This window comes from Crotalus tigris, unplaced genomic scaffold (genome assembly GCF_016545835.1).
Source record: "Crotalus tigris isolate CLP2741 ecotype Arizona unplaced genomic scaffold, ASM1654583v1 scf7180000023589.2044511, whole genome shotgun sequence".
NCBI classification, from domain to species: Eukaryota; Metazoa; Chordata; class Lepidosauria; order Squamata; family Viperidae; genus Crotalus; species Crotalus tigris.
In genome coordinates, this window is record NW_024100062.1 from 1,267,121 (window position 1) to 1,282,671 (window position 15,551).

The 15,551-nt window shown below is 36.3% G+C and overlaps 1 protein-coding gene across 6 annotated transcripts in view; it reads right to left on the reverse strand.

Moving 5' to 3' along the window:
• CNTLN (centlein) overlaps window positions 1–15,551 on the reverse strand; it is a 189,423-nt gene that overhangs the window by 101,624 nt on the left and 72,248 nt on the right. For 5 of the 6 annotated variants that reach the window (XR_005553700.1, XR_005553699.1, XM_039319413.1 and 2 more), the window contains exons 8-9: window positions 14,494–14,688; window positions 616–789 (exon numbers count right to left, since the gene is read on the reverse strand). Coding sequence is in view for 4 of the 6 variants with exons in the window: in XM_039319413.1 (XP_039175347.1) it covers window positions 616–789; window positions 14,494–14,688 (369 nt within the window). In the remaining 2 variants the exon portion in view is untranslated. The remainder of the gene's footprint in view (window positions 1–615; window positions 790–14,493; window positions 14,689–15,551) is intronic. The other variant, XM_039319412.1, reaches the window with a different exon arrangement.

The window sequence follows — 15,551 nt, forward strand, 5'->3', positions numbered from 1 at the left end:
TTATTTGAATTATGTTTGAGTATCAAGTCTCAGCAGATATTTTAATAGAGTGTATTGTTGTTTTATTTGTGTTCTGATTAATGATGCAGTGAAACAAGGCGTGAGCTTTCAAAGCAGAATAAAAGAAAATTTCTAAGAAACAAAATAAATGTAAAATTACTGCCTTTAGAATAGTAATTAATTCTAAAAGTAAAGTAACATCATTTGTATAAACTCCTAACTCAGCATTTTCATTAATTACAAACTTTTAAATCCAAACTTGATTTTTTTTAACTTAACCTCAGTTTCATTTGTTTGGAAAGAACAGACAACTGCACAAACACTATCAAGTAATAAATATTCATCTAAGAATTCTACAAAGAATTGAACTTTTAAATAATTTCATTAAATTAACAATCCTTTATCCAGTGTTTAATAAGGTAAAACTTCCTACTCCCAAAAGTTATTTTAACAAGTCTTTGGCAGATAATAAAAACACTCTTCGATAAAGCTTCCAGAATTATAAGTAGCATTGACAGTTATTAAAACTGTTATTATCTGAGTCCCAGAACAAAATGTCAAACTTTGCCAACCTCATTTTGACACAAATACACTAGGCAATAAATACTTTCCTACCTTGTATTTTTTCCCAGCCCTAGTACTGATGCAATCCAAGAAATCTCTACTGCAAAGACTATGATTTGCCAGTGAACGATTTGTTCTTTTCAATTTTTTTTGCAAAAGCTCTATTTCAGTCTTTTGAGACATTACGAGGTATTTTAGCTCGGTGAAAGAATACTGTTGGAATTCCTAGAAAATCAAAATACACCTTAGAATACTGTAGGTAAAATCAATGTTTGAAGTAGCACTTGCAATGACATCATGTTTACATTTTAATTAAGTAAATTTAAATAACAAAAGTCAATTGTTTATACAAAAGGGGTAAGAGATACAAAATTAGGAGGAAATTAGACCCATACTAATATATCTATATGCTACATTCAAAGACAGGATTATGGAATTTTCTTTGTATTGTACCTATTAAAATCATGTGGCCTCTGCTCACAACCATTACCCCAGGCATTTTATTTATTTAATTTCATAGTCCTCTTTATCTCAAGATATACATAGTAGTATGCTAATTATAAAACCTTGATATACGTTTGTTATGTCTTACTTTTCTTGTCACAGAGGTAGGCAGTCTGGTTCCCATATTCTACCATGACTTAAGGCATTTCCTTTGTGTCTGCCAGACTTTCTACTCATGTTAATTTAAAAAAAAAAAAAAAGATTATCCTTTTAATTAAAACATCTGCAAAAAAAAAGCTAAAGGACTGCACAACCTTTCTTGTTTTCCTTTGAAGATGTTTCGCTTTTCATCCAAGAAGCTTCTGTAGCTCTGACTGGATGGCAGATAGCTTTGGGACCTGGATGACTGAGAATCTCCATTGACATTTAAGCTGCACAACCATGTACCAGATCCCAATACCATTTTTAATTCCAAGAATGTCCCTGGACATTACACACATCCCATAGGCATTCTTACAAAAAGAGAAAGGATGACTACATCCCCACTCCACTTCAAAAGGTGAGCAGAGAAAAGATTTGGTAAAAGTTTTTAAATGACTATAGGGAATAGAAGGAAGCAACTCCAACAATATGTCTTCCTCTAAGTGGCAATGCTGGAAATGACCACATTGTGAACGAGAACATTCATTTTGTGAGCGGCAACTATATCAACCTGCTGAGATAGGTTACTAATTCTGCCCCTGAGGCTAAAACATATGAAGAACAGTTGCAGGAGCTGGGTTGCAGGAAAATAGGGGGAGGAAGGTAGATCATTCGATATGTTCGCTGTTTTCAGTTGCTTATAAAAATAATAAAGGGGGGATACAAATAAAAAACATCATGGCCAGATAAGCTAATTTTATTTTTCGTAAGGATACATTAACAAAATCTGGCAAGTCTGAAGATACAAATCTCCCATTGCCTCATCAACCCCCTGATCAATTAGGGTGGGTTTTAAGAAGCCAGTTGTTACATCTTGGGACTTGGGTAGATTTGAGACCACCTCATCTAGTATCTGCCATGAAAAGTTGGATTAGTATTTAGTAAGAGATAATTATTTTTATTGGTTGACTATATTATATGCGTTGTTTTGACTGCAGAACATTTAGAATCTCATTCATTCATTCACTCATTCATTCAATTTATACAGTTTCCCATCTCAAACAATCTGGACAGCAAACAATCGTAAAATCAATTAAACCAATTAAAACATAATACAAAAAGAAAAATTAATATGTGTTCATTACACTTTATGGAAAACTACATTTTAACTATCAGATGTAAAAGAGATGCCTTCTTCCCATCATTGAGAAATATAAGACAAATGCCACCTTACAGAAATAAACTACTCAGAAAGACACTTGGATCAACTTTTTTAACCTTTGGTTTTCAGTTATAATAACTTATTCATATCAGGTAACAGCATTTCAGATCCCCTATGGTTAACACTCATAGGAGCTGCCAAGCACTTTCTAGCTCTTTGTTCCAGATGGCTCTTGCCTTCTTCAGGAACTTCAACCTTTCTTAAGAATCAAGTGCTTCATCCCAATAAAAGTGCTGACAGTAACTGCCAAGAAAGTGCTCCCTAAGCACAGTTTTCTGCTAGATTTCTCCCTTCCACAAAACTGTTTAAGAGAAGGACGGCAGGTTTATTGGACCATTCCCTGTAATAGCACAGATCAAACCTATGACTTTTTGTTGGCAGCTTCCAGTCACAGTGAAAAAAATTCAGTTTTCCAAAATTCCCTCATTCCCCTCTTTAGCAGTTTTGCCCCGTTGCCATCTTGAAGAACAGAAGGAAGAATTTTTGAGATGGAACTTATCTGGATTCCTTGTATAGGAGCAACAACAGTCAAATGGGGCTATCTGAATGCCAAGTTTGGTGTACTGACTAAAGTGCTGACTAGCAACTGGGACACCTTCAGTACAGGTCCACCCATAGACATGTAAGCAACTTTGGGTCAATCAGCCTCAGTCCAACCCAGCTCACAGGGTGGTTATTGTAAAGAAAATAGGAGGCAGGAGACTGAATATGTATGCCACCCTGAGTTACTCAAAAACAAAGGCAGAATAAAAATCTAATAAATAAACCAACAAATAAATGTAGCATTTATTGGACATTCTTGCATGTCTCTTTTGACAGTTGTGTTCACAGTATTTCCATAAATTCAAGCTACCTAACTAGCTATACAATAGGTCTTCTCTATCTGCTATCCACCAGTAACTTCTCAGAGGAGGAAAATAGATTTCCTAGGGGTGAGAGAGGGAGGTTGTTGTACAAGTAATGATTTAGCATATTGTGGTCTTTCCTTCCTGATACTTTCTGCCCTTGGCTAGGATAAAACTCTGGAGAGCCCATATGGAGCTTAAATATTCAAATTGATAGGGTCTCACTCAACTTCTAATATTCAAATATGGTTAAAATTAGGCTGCATCTTCTTTGGGGTGCATTTAATTCTGCCTTTTGGGGAACCCAAAGATGCTTTTTCACAAGGCAACTGGACTTTGTTTTTCTTTAAAGACGTTTCGCTTCTTATCGAAGAAGCTTCTTCAGCTCTTGGATGAGAAAACAAGAAAGTCCAGTTGCCTCGTGAAAAAGCATCTTCGGGATAACAATGACTTGGATGATTGAGAATCTCCATAAGCCTTTTGAGGAACTTGTTGGACAAGTTTGGTTCTATGCAAAGATATGCATTAACATTGACTTGGCAGGTTGTAGCCTTCCCTTGCTGACATTTTCTAACCTTCGTACCAAGCTATTCAAATTGACAGAGTTAGGTTTCCTATCTTTTCTATAATATAATTCCATCTCGGTCATCTCATGTCCCTCACAGGAGACTTTTTTTTTTAAATTTTGGCATGCATTGGCTGCTACCCATAAGAATAACCAACGAACATCCCATGTGAAAACCACACTTACCTATGCTCAGATATAGAGGCTGAGTGTGCATCACACGTGTTATTAAAATGCCCATTATATACCCAATGCTGATATCAGTAATTTTAATTGCTTCTGTGATTATGGGATCACTGCTCTCGTTATGTGTATTCCTTTCTCAGAAACCTGACCCACTAGAGCAGGGAGGCAAGGAAGTTGCGGGTCCCGTCCCCTAAAGAGATACATCTGGTGGGACCCAGAAGGGCCTTTATGGTGACTCTCTCCCTCTGGAACATCATCCCTCCCGAAATTAGACAGGCCCCCACTCTAACACTCTTTCAGAAGGCCCTAAAGACGTGGTTCTGCCAGTGGGCCTGGGGAATCCAAGGTAGGATGGAGTCCATTAAATGGCTAGTATGAGTGTGTGTTGTCACTGAGGTGGTGAGGTTATTATTTTATTGTCTTTATTTTTTATTATTTTTATTTCTTTTATATTGTGTCTTTATTTCCTGTAAGCCGCCTTGAGTCGCCGGAAGTAGGCGGCAATATAAATTTTCCAAATAAATAAATAAATATTTTTTTATCAATAGTCATGGCTTTTAGAAACCACTGTTTCAGTTTTTAATTTTTTTCTCCTGTTATTCACTATATTTTAGAAGCAGTCTCACTCCAATGTGATTGGCCCACCACACTCACTCCAGCAGAAGGGATTTGCTCCCGACCCCATCTGCAAGGAATTTTGGCTGGCAGAGTCTAGAAGACCCTTTTCTGCTGCAGCCCTCACCCTTTGGAACATTCTGCTGCCAGAGGTTAGATTTAGCCTTCCAGAAGGGTCTTAAAACTTGACTTTTCTGGTGGAGATGCTCTATACTGGAAATGATTAACAGGATCAGAAAGAACACACTACCCTCATCCTCTTGGTTTTTAGTCTTTATTTAATTCTTACCAAATTTAATTGGTTTTATATTTATTCTTTTATCCTTTTGTAATCTGTCCAGAGTTGCTTCAATAATGAGATGGGAGGCATATAAATAAAATAAATAAAAATAATTTCAATGGTCTAGGATTATAAAAAATAATAATTTTTAAAAAGGGAGAAAGTGACAGAGATTGCTCTATTCAAGGATGAGAGGGAGAGTACTAGAACAGGGGTTCTTCCCAGAAAGGCAAAGGAGTCCCTGCAGATTTCACTCTGCTAGTTGTAACCGATTTTAGGGGGCCACATCAGCATTACGGTTGCCCTGGCTACTGGGTGGGTGTGGCCAGTTCTACATCATTCGTGTCAAGGGTGACTGTGGGGGCCTGGGCAGGAGTGGGGCAGATCTGAAGGTCTCTGGCAGAAGGGGGTGGGACCGGGGCAAGCGCCAAGGCATGGTCCATTTCTTCATTCCTCACAAAGGGTGACACTTCCCCAGCATGCACCCAGGGGGCAGGGCCAACATGGCAGGGGCTGGTTCCTCGCTGTTTCTAGATGGCCTTGTGGAGCTAAGACTGAATGCGTTTCAGCACAGATGGCCACCACAAAATTGTATATTGGCTCCTGGCTGGCCTGGGCCAGGGCCAAGGCAGCAGGGGCCATTCCCTCACTGTTTCCAGAATGGCTTCGCAGGCCACATGAAACCACTTTGCGGGCCGCATCCGGCCCCCGGGCCTTGTGTTTGACATGTCTGATTTAAGCTATTAAGGTAGAAAGGACAAAAATATTGCCTCTTCTCTGATACCGTATAATAAGTCAGAGCTAGGAGGGCAAGGGAGGCCCGCCGAGAGACAGTTCATCAGATACAATCAATAAATAAATGGCAATCAAAGGAGAAACATAGTACCCTACAGCAACCATGACCAGGAAAGTGGAAGAGAAGTTAGTGATACTTTCACACTTGGAAGACAAAAAAAAAAAAAAAAGGCAAAAGTGAAAAAGAGATGGCATAAGGACTGAATTCAATGAGGCAACAATCAACACTCTCCAGAGCAGAGCAATACATAAGTATGTTTTGAGCACAAGGTCAATGAGCAAATTGCCACATTAGTTCAGAAAAATAACAAGAAAAGGGATAGAAATTTATTTTCTCTGAAGAAGACCATTTTTTAATATATGACTTTACTCTTTTATTTACGGCTTGACTTCAATAAAGTATCTACCACATCCAAATGTGTCTGAGAATCTTCAGCTAATTTAGTCAATAGTTGAATAACAGGATTTGGAGAGCTGAGAATGTCCTGGTATGTCCTGCTGTGAAATCTCAAAAGTAGGAGGTATTGTGTAACCGTACAAATATTGACAAATGAAGCAAAGCTGGGGAAAGAGTAAATAACAAATTTAAGTGTAGCAAACATGATTTCATAAATATGGGGCACAGTGAAAGACTTGGAAGACGACTCCAGACACTAACTGCCTTTCAGGCAGCAATTATTCTACTGCCTCTATTAATTGCTTCTCTATTGTTGTGATACACAGTCACAATCTAGAGCTTACATTCTAGTAAACTCTGGCTATTTTCTTCACCCTTCTGTCATTAATTTTTTATTTTCATTTATATTAAGTCTTCAGCTCTTTTGCATATGGCAATCTTTTAACCCTCCTAAGCTCCACTGAAACAAACTTGCAACATAGATCTAAGAAAATCCTAAGCACTGCTGACTGAACTATCTTAATGAGTAATCGGAAGGCTCTCAAATAATTTTTGCTGAAAGCATTAAATACTTCATAGCGCGGTAAATTTTTGTCACTCTTTCCATATGCAGCAAATTAAAATCTAACTAGTGCATGCTGAAACAATATAATCTTTGTTTAGATGTTAGATTGGACAACCTTAACATTTCTTCCAGTGTAATGACTTACTGTAGCATACAGTATTAGCTCAATACTGGTTTCATTACAAAATGTTCCATTTGTTTTTATATTTATTATTTCCTAACATGTTCAATTTTATTAGTCAGATACACTGAAATGTGTAAATTACTCCTGTTGAAATGAAAGTCTTGTACAATTTTGGAGTAAACCAGGAATTCTTGTTATGTATTATCATCTCTATACATTAGAAATTCAATCATACTGAAACAAATTCACTAAAGTGTGGTTTTCAATCTGCTAACTATGCATTCCATAATGGCCTGTAATTATTAAAAACTGACAAGAGCGCTACGCCACCTGTGTTTATGTGAAGCCAGGTAATGAAAAAAACAACAACACTGTCATCACCTTTCAATTCCTGATTGCATTATCAAAACTGTAGCTGAGTTTGGCATCTGGGTGTGACCTTGTTAACTGCTAGGGTAATTAAATTTATTCTATTGGGAAAAGGAATGATAAATTATTAGCAAGAAGATTTTGTTCACATTTTATTAAATTGGCCTGTCAAAGGGTTGGCCAAATTATCAAGGGCCTCATTTATTGGAGGCCAGCCATATTGCCACATCTGTTACAATTATTTATAATTTCAGCAGTTGAAAACCAACTGAGTTAGGCATCCGCCATGTAAAGTAATTTACAAATTATCTGATGAGGGTTTTTGCTACTCCCTCATTTCTCGCCAGCAGAAAGCCGCACTGTAATTACAGAACACGATTAGGTTCTTTAGGGAACTTATCTTGCACTCAGAGCCCAAGTAAGATGCCGCAAGAACATATGGAGGAACTTGTGCTGCTACTCCCTGAAGCTCGTGACCCGCCTGCCGCTGAGCCCTTGAGTTGCATTTGAATGAGAGTGCCATGGCTAATGTTCTACACATGCACCATTTATGCCACAAAACAAATCGGATCACTGTTAATTATGAAGCTGCTATAATCAGGCCTTCACATCTGTGTAATGTGAAGCGCAGTAGGCTGTATTCCAATAATGTAGGACTACCTTTGGGTCGCAAATTGTGAGCCATATTGCCTCAGTAGTAGTTACCGCATTCAAAGCAACTCCTTTGATAAAAGCTCATCACAGGCATATTTTTATCCAGAGATGTTTTTTAACACAAGCTTCTCTTTATCAGCTATTGACCAGAACAGCTAAAGCATATGGCACAAGTTCATTAATGAACAAGAGCACACAGCCCTCTAATTTAATGAAACCACTTGAGCCATAAAAATCAGATCTACTTAATTCTCCCCCCTTCTTTTTCCTTCCTCTTTTGCATCTATTCAAAACTCAAAATATGGTATTGTCAGTGATCTTATAAAGATATGGATTATATGTCCTTAGTTTTGTAAATGCAATTATTGAGAAACAACATAATTTGAATAAAACAGTGACAAAAAAATTAAGATAAAAAAAACCCCCAAATCCCAATCAATTTTTCCACAAAATTATACATACATTTGTGGATACGCATATATGAATTATTAGGACAGATCATTTGTATTTTAAAGATTACATGTTAGCAGCTGCCTTCTAACACAAAACACTATTTATTCAGTGAAAGATCTGCCTGTGAAAAGCAACTAGACAAGCTGTACCCAGATGGCAAAGCAGTTACAGTTTAATTAAGCCACTAAAAGCCATTCAGTTTTCAGTAAGGGTAATGTAATTTTGAATAATTGTAGGGGAAAAATTACTACAGTGTTCTTAAGTTTTATTATAGTAACATGAATACTGACAGTAGTTAAAGTTGAATTGCTTGTCCTATTATAAAGCCTGTACTGTTTCTTCTTTTCTTTCTTTTTGCCTTTGCTTGGAGGAAAGTGTTCCTTGATTACTTAGTTTTCCAAGTGAATAAAACCAGTCAAAAAGTTTCTGAACCGAAACTTCAGATGCCATACTTTGTATATGATTTGGAAACTGAACTTTTTGTTGGATAACATATTATACTAAGCAGGAATGTTTTTTACGAACCACATTTACACATTTAAATCATGCACCTCATCTGAACATACATTTGGGCACCAGAATTGCACTAATTGCTTTCCTTCCTTCCTTCCTTCCTTTTAAAAATATTTTGGGCTTCTTTCCTTTCCAAAGCTGTTTTAAAAGTCTTAAAGTAATGTATCAATTTAAAAACAACAAAATAAACACAATTTTAGTATATCCCAAAAATCTATATATCAATACTTCAATGGAAAAAGTCTTATTTTGCTAATTTATTGCCAAAATGACATATTGAAAATATATATCATGACAAATATACAAAATGTTGAATGTTAGGTTACTAGTAACAATTAAATATCAAAAAGTGCTCATTAACCAAAAGCTTATTGAAAACAGTCATGAGCATTTCAAATAAATGCTGCTAATTATGACATGATTATATCAAAAAAGGAATGTGGTACTAAAGGCAGTTTATATGTTACAGTAATAAACCATTACCAAGCAACATTTCTCATTAATAGATATCCTTATATAGAGAATCACTCATTGTTAATATTCACTGAAAATAACCTGAACGGTTCAAACCGGTCTCTGGCATATTATATTTTTATTTATTTACATAATCTAGAAATCACTGACTTACAATCAAACAATCAAAAGCAAGCCTGTTATGAATACACAAAGTTGATATTTACTTGGGAAAAAAACTGGGAATACTTTTGGATTTGTCCACAAGTTATTTGAATCAGTCAATATTTAGTTATATTAATTTTTATGTGTTCAGGTATAAACCCATTTCAACCAACTTTTGAATCAATACGAAGTTTATGTAAAATTATTTTTTCTGCATTATTTCTCATCATATGCAGTTTTGTGTGCATGTTTTATGTTAAAACTCCACTGTAATTTTGGCAACGGACACCGTCTGAGGATGGTAATTATTTATCCATATTATTTCCAAAGTGAAATCTAGATCACTTCACTCTGAAATTCACAAGCAAAGAAATTCCTATCTCAAACAAAAGCCCTAAGACTTCTTTTATTTGTATAGAGCTCTCAAAAGAGCAATCAGTAACAATGCAAATTCAATTAACAAATATTCAAACGATAATATCATATGGTTTTACTCAGTAAATTGTATGGCTAATCTTCCAGTTAACCTTCTTTTTATAGATCTGTCTACTTTTACAGTATTATAGCATATTTTCTTTTTCTCTTGCAATCAAATATGTTTTAAGTCCTGGCAATTGCTTAGAAAGGTCCCTACCATTTTCTTAGCAACAGTTTTGGAAGCTGTTTCCATTGTCTGTTTCACAGGGATGAGGGAGAAAAGCTGACTCACAGATCTCTTAGTTTCTAATCCAGCACTTTTAACCTCTATACCAACCTGGATCTTGCATATTTCATTAGACGAAGCCGTATGGAAAGAAATACATAAAAACACAGTCCTGTTTTCTAAAACTCATATTTCTTTACCCTCCCCTACCTTTTATTTTAGTAACATACATTTTTTCAAGTTCAAAACATTTTTAAGCTCAAGAAAAGGTCTGCTGATCTCAGTAGAAATATCCCAATATCAAAACAGCTTGAGAAATATAACTAGGCCACTTTGAAATCAGAAAATTTTGGGGAGATCGTACAACATCAACATATTCTTATGGTATCAACATAGTTTTTTCAACAAGGGTCAAAATGTTTTGCACATCTTTATCACATTTAGTTACTATATGTGAGAGAGATAAGTGGTTCTTGAATATGATAAATAAATATTTCAGATTTATTACATTATTCTAACCCAGTTATTTATTTTTTTCTAGCGCATGGCAATGGTACATTAGTCAGAAGACTACAATGTTAATACAGAGTATTTGGCTGCTTAAGACTGCTAGTCTGTTTGGTTCATACACGTGCACTGACCACAAATCACCACAGGGGGCGAACTAAGCTCCGCACTCAGAATAGCTAATGGCATCCTGCAGCATCATCTGGGGGTTTTTCCTCCAACAATGTCGGCTTGCATTTGGGTGTCTGGCATCTGTTGGGTTCGTACTTCTGCATGAAGCGCCATTATTTTTCCCACCGAAGTAGTATATATTTTTCTATGTACCATGCTTTCGAACTAGTAGGTTGGCAGTTAACTTTAGTAAATTGTTCAATTGTTCCAATAGAAAGTACTCTCATTTAATTCACTTTGAAGCCAACCTATTCTTCAATAACAAATACTGAGAAGGTGCAACAGGTGAAGAACTCCAGTAAATGTCCACTGCAAGTTTGGAGATATAACCATTCATAAGCACACTTTATCAAGTTACGAAAATAACATAACTTGCGTTCATTTGTATGCACTATACCAGGGGTTCTCAACCTTGGCAACTTTAAGACTTGTGGACTTCAACACCCAGAATTTCTCAGCCAGCAAAGCTGGCTGAGGAATTCTGGGAGTTGAAGTCCACAAGTCTTAAAGCTGCCAAGGTTGAGAACCCCTGCACTATACTGACTTTTGTATGTATTACTATATTTCAACATCTGGAAATACTGTGAAGTAGGAAACAAACTTCCATGTAAATTGTGAAATAGCTGTGAAACGATATCCTATGTAACATGCAAATAATACAGCTGTCTCGGTTATTTTTTTTTGTTTTGTTTTGAAAATACTTCCAAAAACATTTCTCTAAGGAAATATGTGAGTAATGTTTATTATTCTATGTTTTCTGAGTAGATGCCCATGTATCCTGATGAAGTAAATAAATTTAAATATTCAATTATTTAACTTTTGAAAAAGAAAAATAAATTTACTGGCTGTTGGTACTTGCGAGATAACCCAATTTCAGCTCTTCTACCTGGCTGGGCATTTCAGATATCTATGCAGTTCCAAACAGTTTCTATTCATTTTGTTGATAAGGAGCTGAAAGTGTATGTCAATCTAGCTTCTCATAGAAAAATGTTATGCTGGAACTTAAACACCAACTCTGGGAAGAAGAAGTATGGAAACCACACCATACTTGGCTTTTGACAGTACTGACTTTGAAGAAAACCAATATGAACGAGTAAGCTTGAGTTGGATTAATGGGCAAGTAGAAAGATTGCCAAATACAATTTGTTGAGTATTTCCTAAAGAAGAGTGGCAAAGAGAAGGAGAACTATTCTACTCAATTTAGAAGGCTGGCATTACAGTTGAAGATGACAGAAGATTAAAGGTTTGTCTACCTAAGAAAAGCTGGCACAAATCGCCAGTTTGACTGATGGAGAGATGCTGATGATTATAACATTAAGTCTTCTCTTGACCATCTAGGTATCAAAGGTTAACATAGGATAGGCGTATGTAGTATTTAATATAGAGGGGCATATAAATGCAAGGTATACGCACATGTTATTTATAACATGTTATGTTATTTTCATAACTTGCTAAAGTATGTTCATCCAAGTGCAAAGGAAAAATGCTTATTTTTGGTACTTTTATAGTAGGCCAGAAGGAGAGGAAAACTTGTTTGCAAAAGAATATAATTAATGAAGCTTTAGGCTAGGAAAACAAAAAATTGTTCTTGTATAGCTTAGCTAAAACTGCTTTTTACTATCTTTTAGGTCAGCAGCCCCCAACCTTTTGAACACCAGAGATCGGTTCCATGGAAAAACGTTTTTCCGTGGACCAGAGGGGGTGTGGTTTTGTGTGCTGCCTATATCCTGTGGATGGGACTTCACTTGTCTGCATGGCCCAGTTGCTGGCATGCCGCAGACAAGTGTGGGTCCACGAACTGGGGGTTGGGGACCCCTGTCTTAGTTTATCTAAAATAAGAAAAAAAAAAGAATGCTAGTTCAGACTGCCACTTTCAAATATTTTGAAACTTTAAGCACATTTGGTGAATTATTTTAAGAAAATAACCACCAAGTAATAGATTTTAAACAATTTTAATATTTCTCATGTTGAAGGTGACAAGCAACAGGGAGAAAGCAGAACCATTTAACTCGTTTTTTGCATCTGTCTTTACACAAAGGGAAAAAACAGACCAACCTACCAAAAATAGTGCCATAAAAAACAGAATAGAAACGCAAGTTAAGATAGGCAAGAAAACGGTAAGTGAGCATCTGTCCAGCCTAGATGAGTTCAAATTGCCAGGACCAGATGGATTACACCCCAGGGTTCTCAAGGAACTGGCAGATGTGACCTCAGATCCATTGAACTATATTTTTCAAAGATCCTGGAGCATTGGGGAACTACCGGAGGATTGGAAAAGAGCTGATGTAGTTCCCATCTTTAAAAAAGATGGACCCAGGAAATTACAGACCTATCAGCTTGACCTCAATACCTGGGAAGATTCTGGAAAAGATAATCAAACAACGAATCAGCGAACACCTAGAGGCAAACAAAGTCATTACTAAAAGCCAACATGAGTTTGTCAAAAACAGATCATGCCGGACAAATCTTATTGCATTTAGGCAAGAAAAACCAAATGTACAGGTATAGTATAGGGGGTACCTTGCTCAATAGTAGTAACTGTGAGAGGGACCTCGGAGTCCTAGTGGACAATCACTTAAATATGAGCCAGCAGTGTGCTGCTGCAGCTGCCAAAAAGGCCAACACAGTGCTGGGCTGCATTAACAGAGGGATAGAATCAAGATCATGTGAAGTATTAATACCACTTTACAATGCCTTGGTAAGGCCACACTTGGAATACTGCATCCAGTTTTGGTCACCACGATGTAAAAAAGATGTTGAGACTCTAGAAAGAGTACAGAGAAGAGCAACAAAGATGATTAGGGGACTGGAGGCTAAAGCATATAAGGGAAGGTTGCTGGAATTGGGTATGTCTAGTTTAATGAAGAGAAAACGAGGGGGGATATGATAGCAGTATTCCAATATCTCAGGGGCTGCCACAAAGAAGAGGGAGTCAAGCTATTTTCCAAGGCACCTGAAGGCAGGACAAGAAGCAACAGATGGAAACTAATCAAGGAGAGAAGCAACCTAGAACTAAGGAGAAACTTCCTGACAGTTAGAACAATTAACCAGTGGAACAACCTGCCTCCAGAAGTGGTGAATGCTCCAACACTGGAAGTTTTTAAGAAGAGACTGGACAGTCATTTGTCTGAAATGGTATAGGGTTTCCTGCCTGAGCAGGGGGTTGGACTAGATGACCTCCAAGATCCCTTCCAACTTTATTATAGTTGGGCTATTAAAGTGTGAGTTATTTTAAGTCAGGATGGAATATTGTTTGCCTCATTACTGTTATTTCTGCCAAAACATCCTGGATAAATAACAGGCGTTTCAGTTCTGGAAGAGGACCATAACCAAATGTCCCTAACAGGACAGACTATATATTGTCCTTGATGATAACTTTTATTAAAAAAAAAAACAATGCAAACATGAAAGCTGATGTACCATACCTTAGATACATTTTTTTCTAAAAAAATAAAGCTCTCTGCTCCAATAGCTACAATGGCTGATGTTCTATATATGTCTTAATTATATATTTTTAAATCTTGCTTGACAATTATTCTGAAGCATTTTTAATATATCAAAATATGCTTAATCAAAAAATTGGTTGGATGTGTTTTCTTTGAATTAAAGTTTCTCTTCCATTTGAAAGTAAACTTTTCTGGCAAATAAAAGTAATTAAATGACAGGAGGAAATAATCAGCTTCATTTTTAATTAATTAATGTTACAGGAAAGCCAAGTTTTGCATCAGTATTATAACAATATATAGGAATTCCTATAAGCTATCATTTTAAACTCATAAGCTCATTCTTAACCCTTCTTTAAAAATATAAATTTTCTCTTACCCCTTTTTTTGGTTCTGAATAAGTCTGGTAGGGTAATGAAGATGAAAAACAGAGCGCCTCATGAAGTTGCTTTTCCAGTTGACTGATATGTTGTTCTTTTTCAAATAATTTATCTTGAAGAGAAACTTGATTTTGCTGGAGCTGAATTTCACTTGCTTTGAGTTTTTCAAAACATATTATCAATTCATTATAAAGCTATTGAAAACAAATAGATACATTTTATGAAAATGTATTATCATAACCAAGAGACATGCTGTTAAAATACAACAGTTTTCATCCTCTAAACCAGGGGTCCCCAACCCCCCAGTCCGTGGACTGGCACCGGTCCATAGCATGCCAGCAACCGGGCTGCACAAGCAAGCGAAGCCCCATCCGAAGGATTCAGGCAGTATGCAAAAACCACACTCCCTCTGGTGTGCGGAAAAACGTTTCTCCAGGGCACCGGTCCCTGGTGCCCAAAAGGTTGGGGACCTCTGTTCTAAATAACTAATAGTAGTTAACAAGCTTCAAATTCCCCTAACAAAAAAATATATTTGAAGACAACTATCTCTCTTATATTCATTTTCTAAACTAAACACAGTATGGATGTACTATGATATATTAACCTTGACAGCAAGATTTGTTACTCAGCACTTTTAAGTCACATGGCAGATATATACTAAACTAAATGCATTAGCATACTATTTAAGTAGTCTAGTTTGGAATAACATTGAGGTATATTGTAAAAGAATGATACAATATTTTAAAAAAATAAACAGAAAGAGAGAAGCCATAGCTTAAATAAATATGTAATTTTGTTGTCAATTCTACACAGTTCTATTCTAAGATATAATTCAGTGGGACATAGTTCAATGGGATAGCTCTACAGAATTAGAAAATAGAAATACTTTCTAAACAGAATGAATGGAAAATGGATGTAAGGAAAATTGATGGAGAACTTGCCTGAAACAAAGTGGAAAGAACTGTGTACAGCTATGCTAATAAAAGCATGAAAAATAATAGCGGATGGAAAAATGAAGCAAATAAGTAGACTAAGCAAATAAATGCATACATCTTGG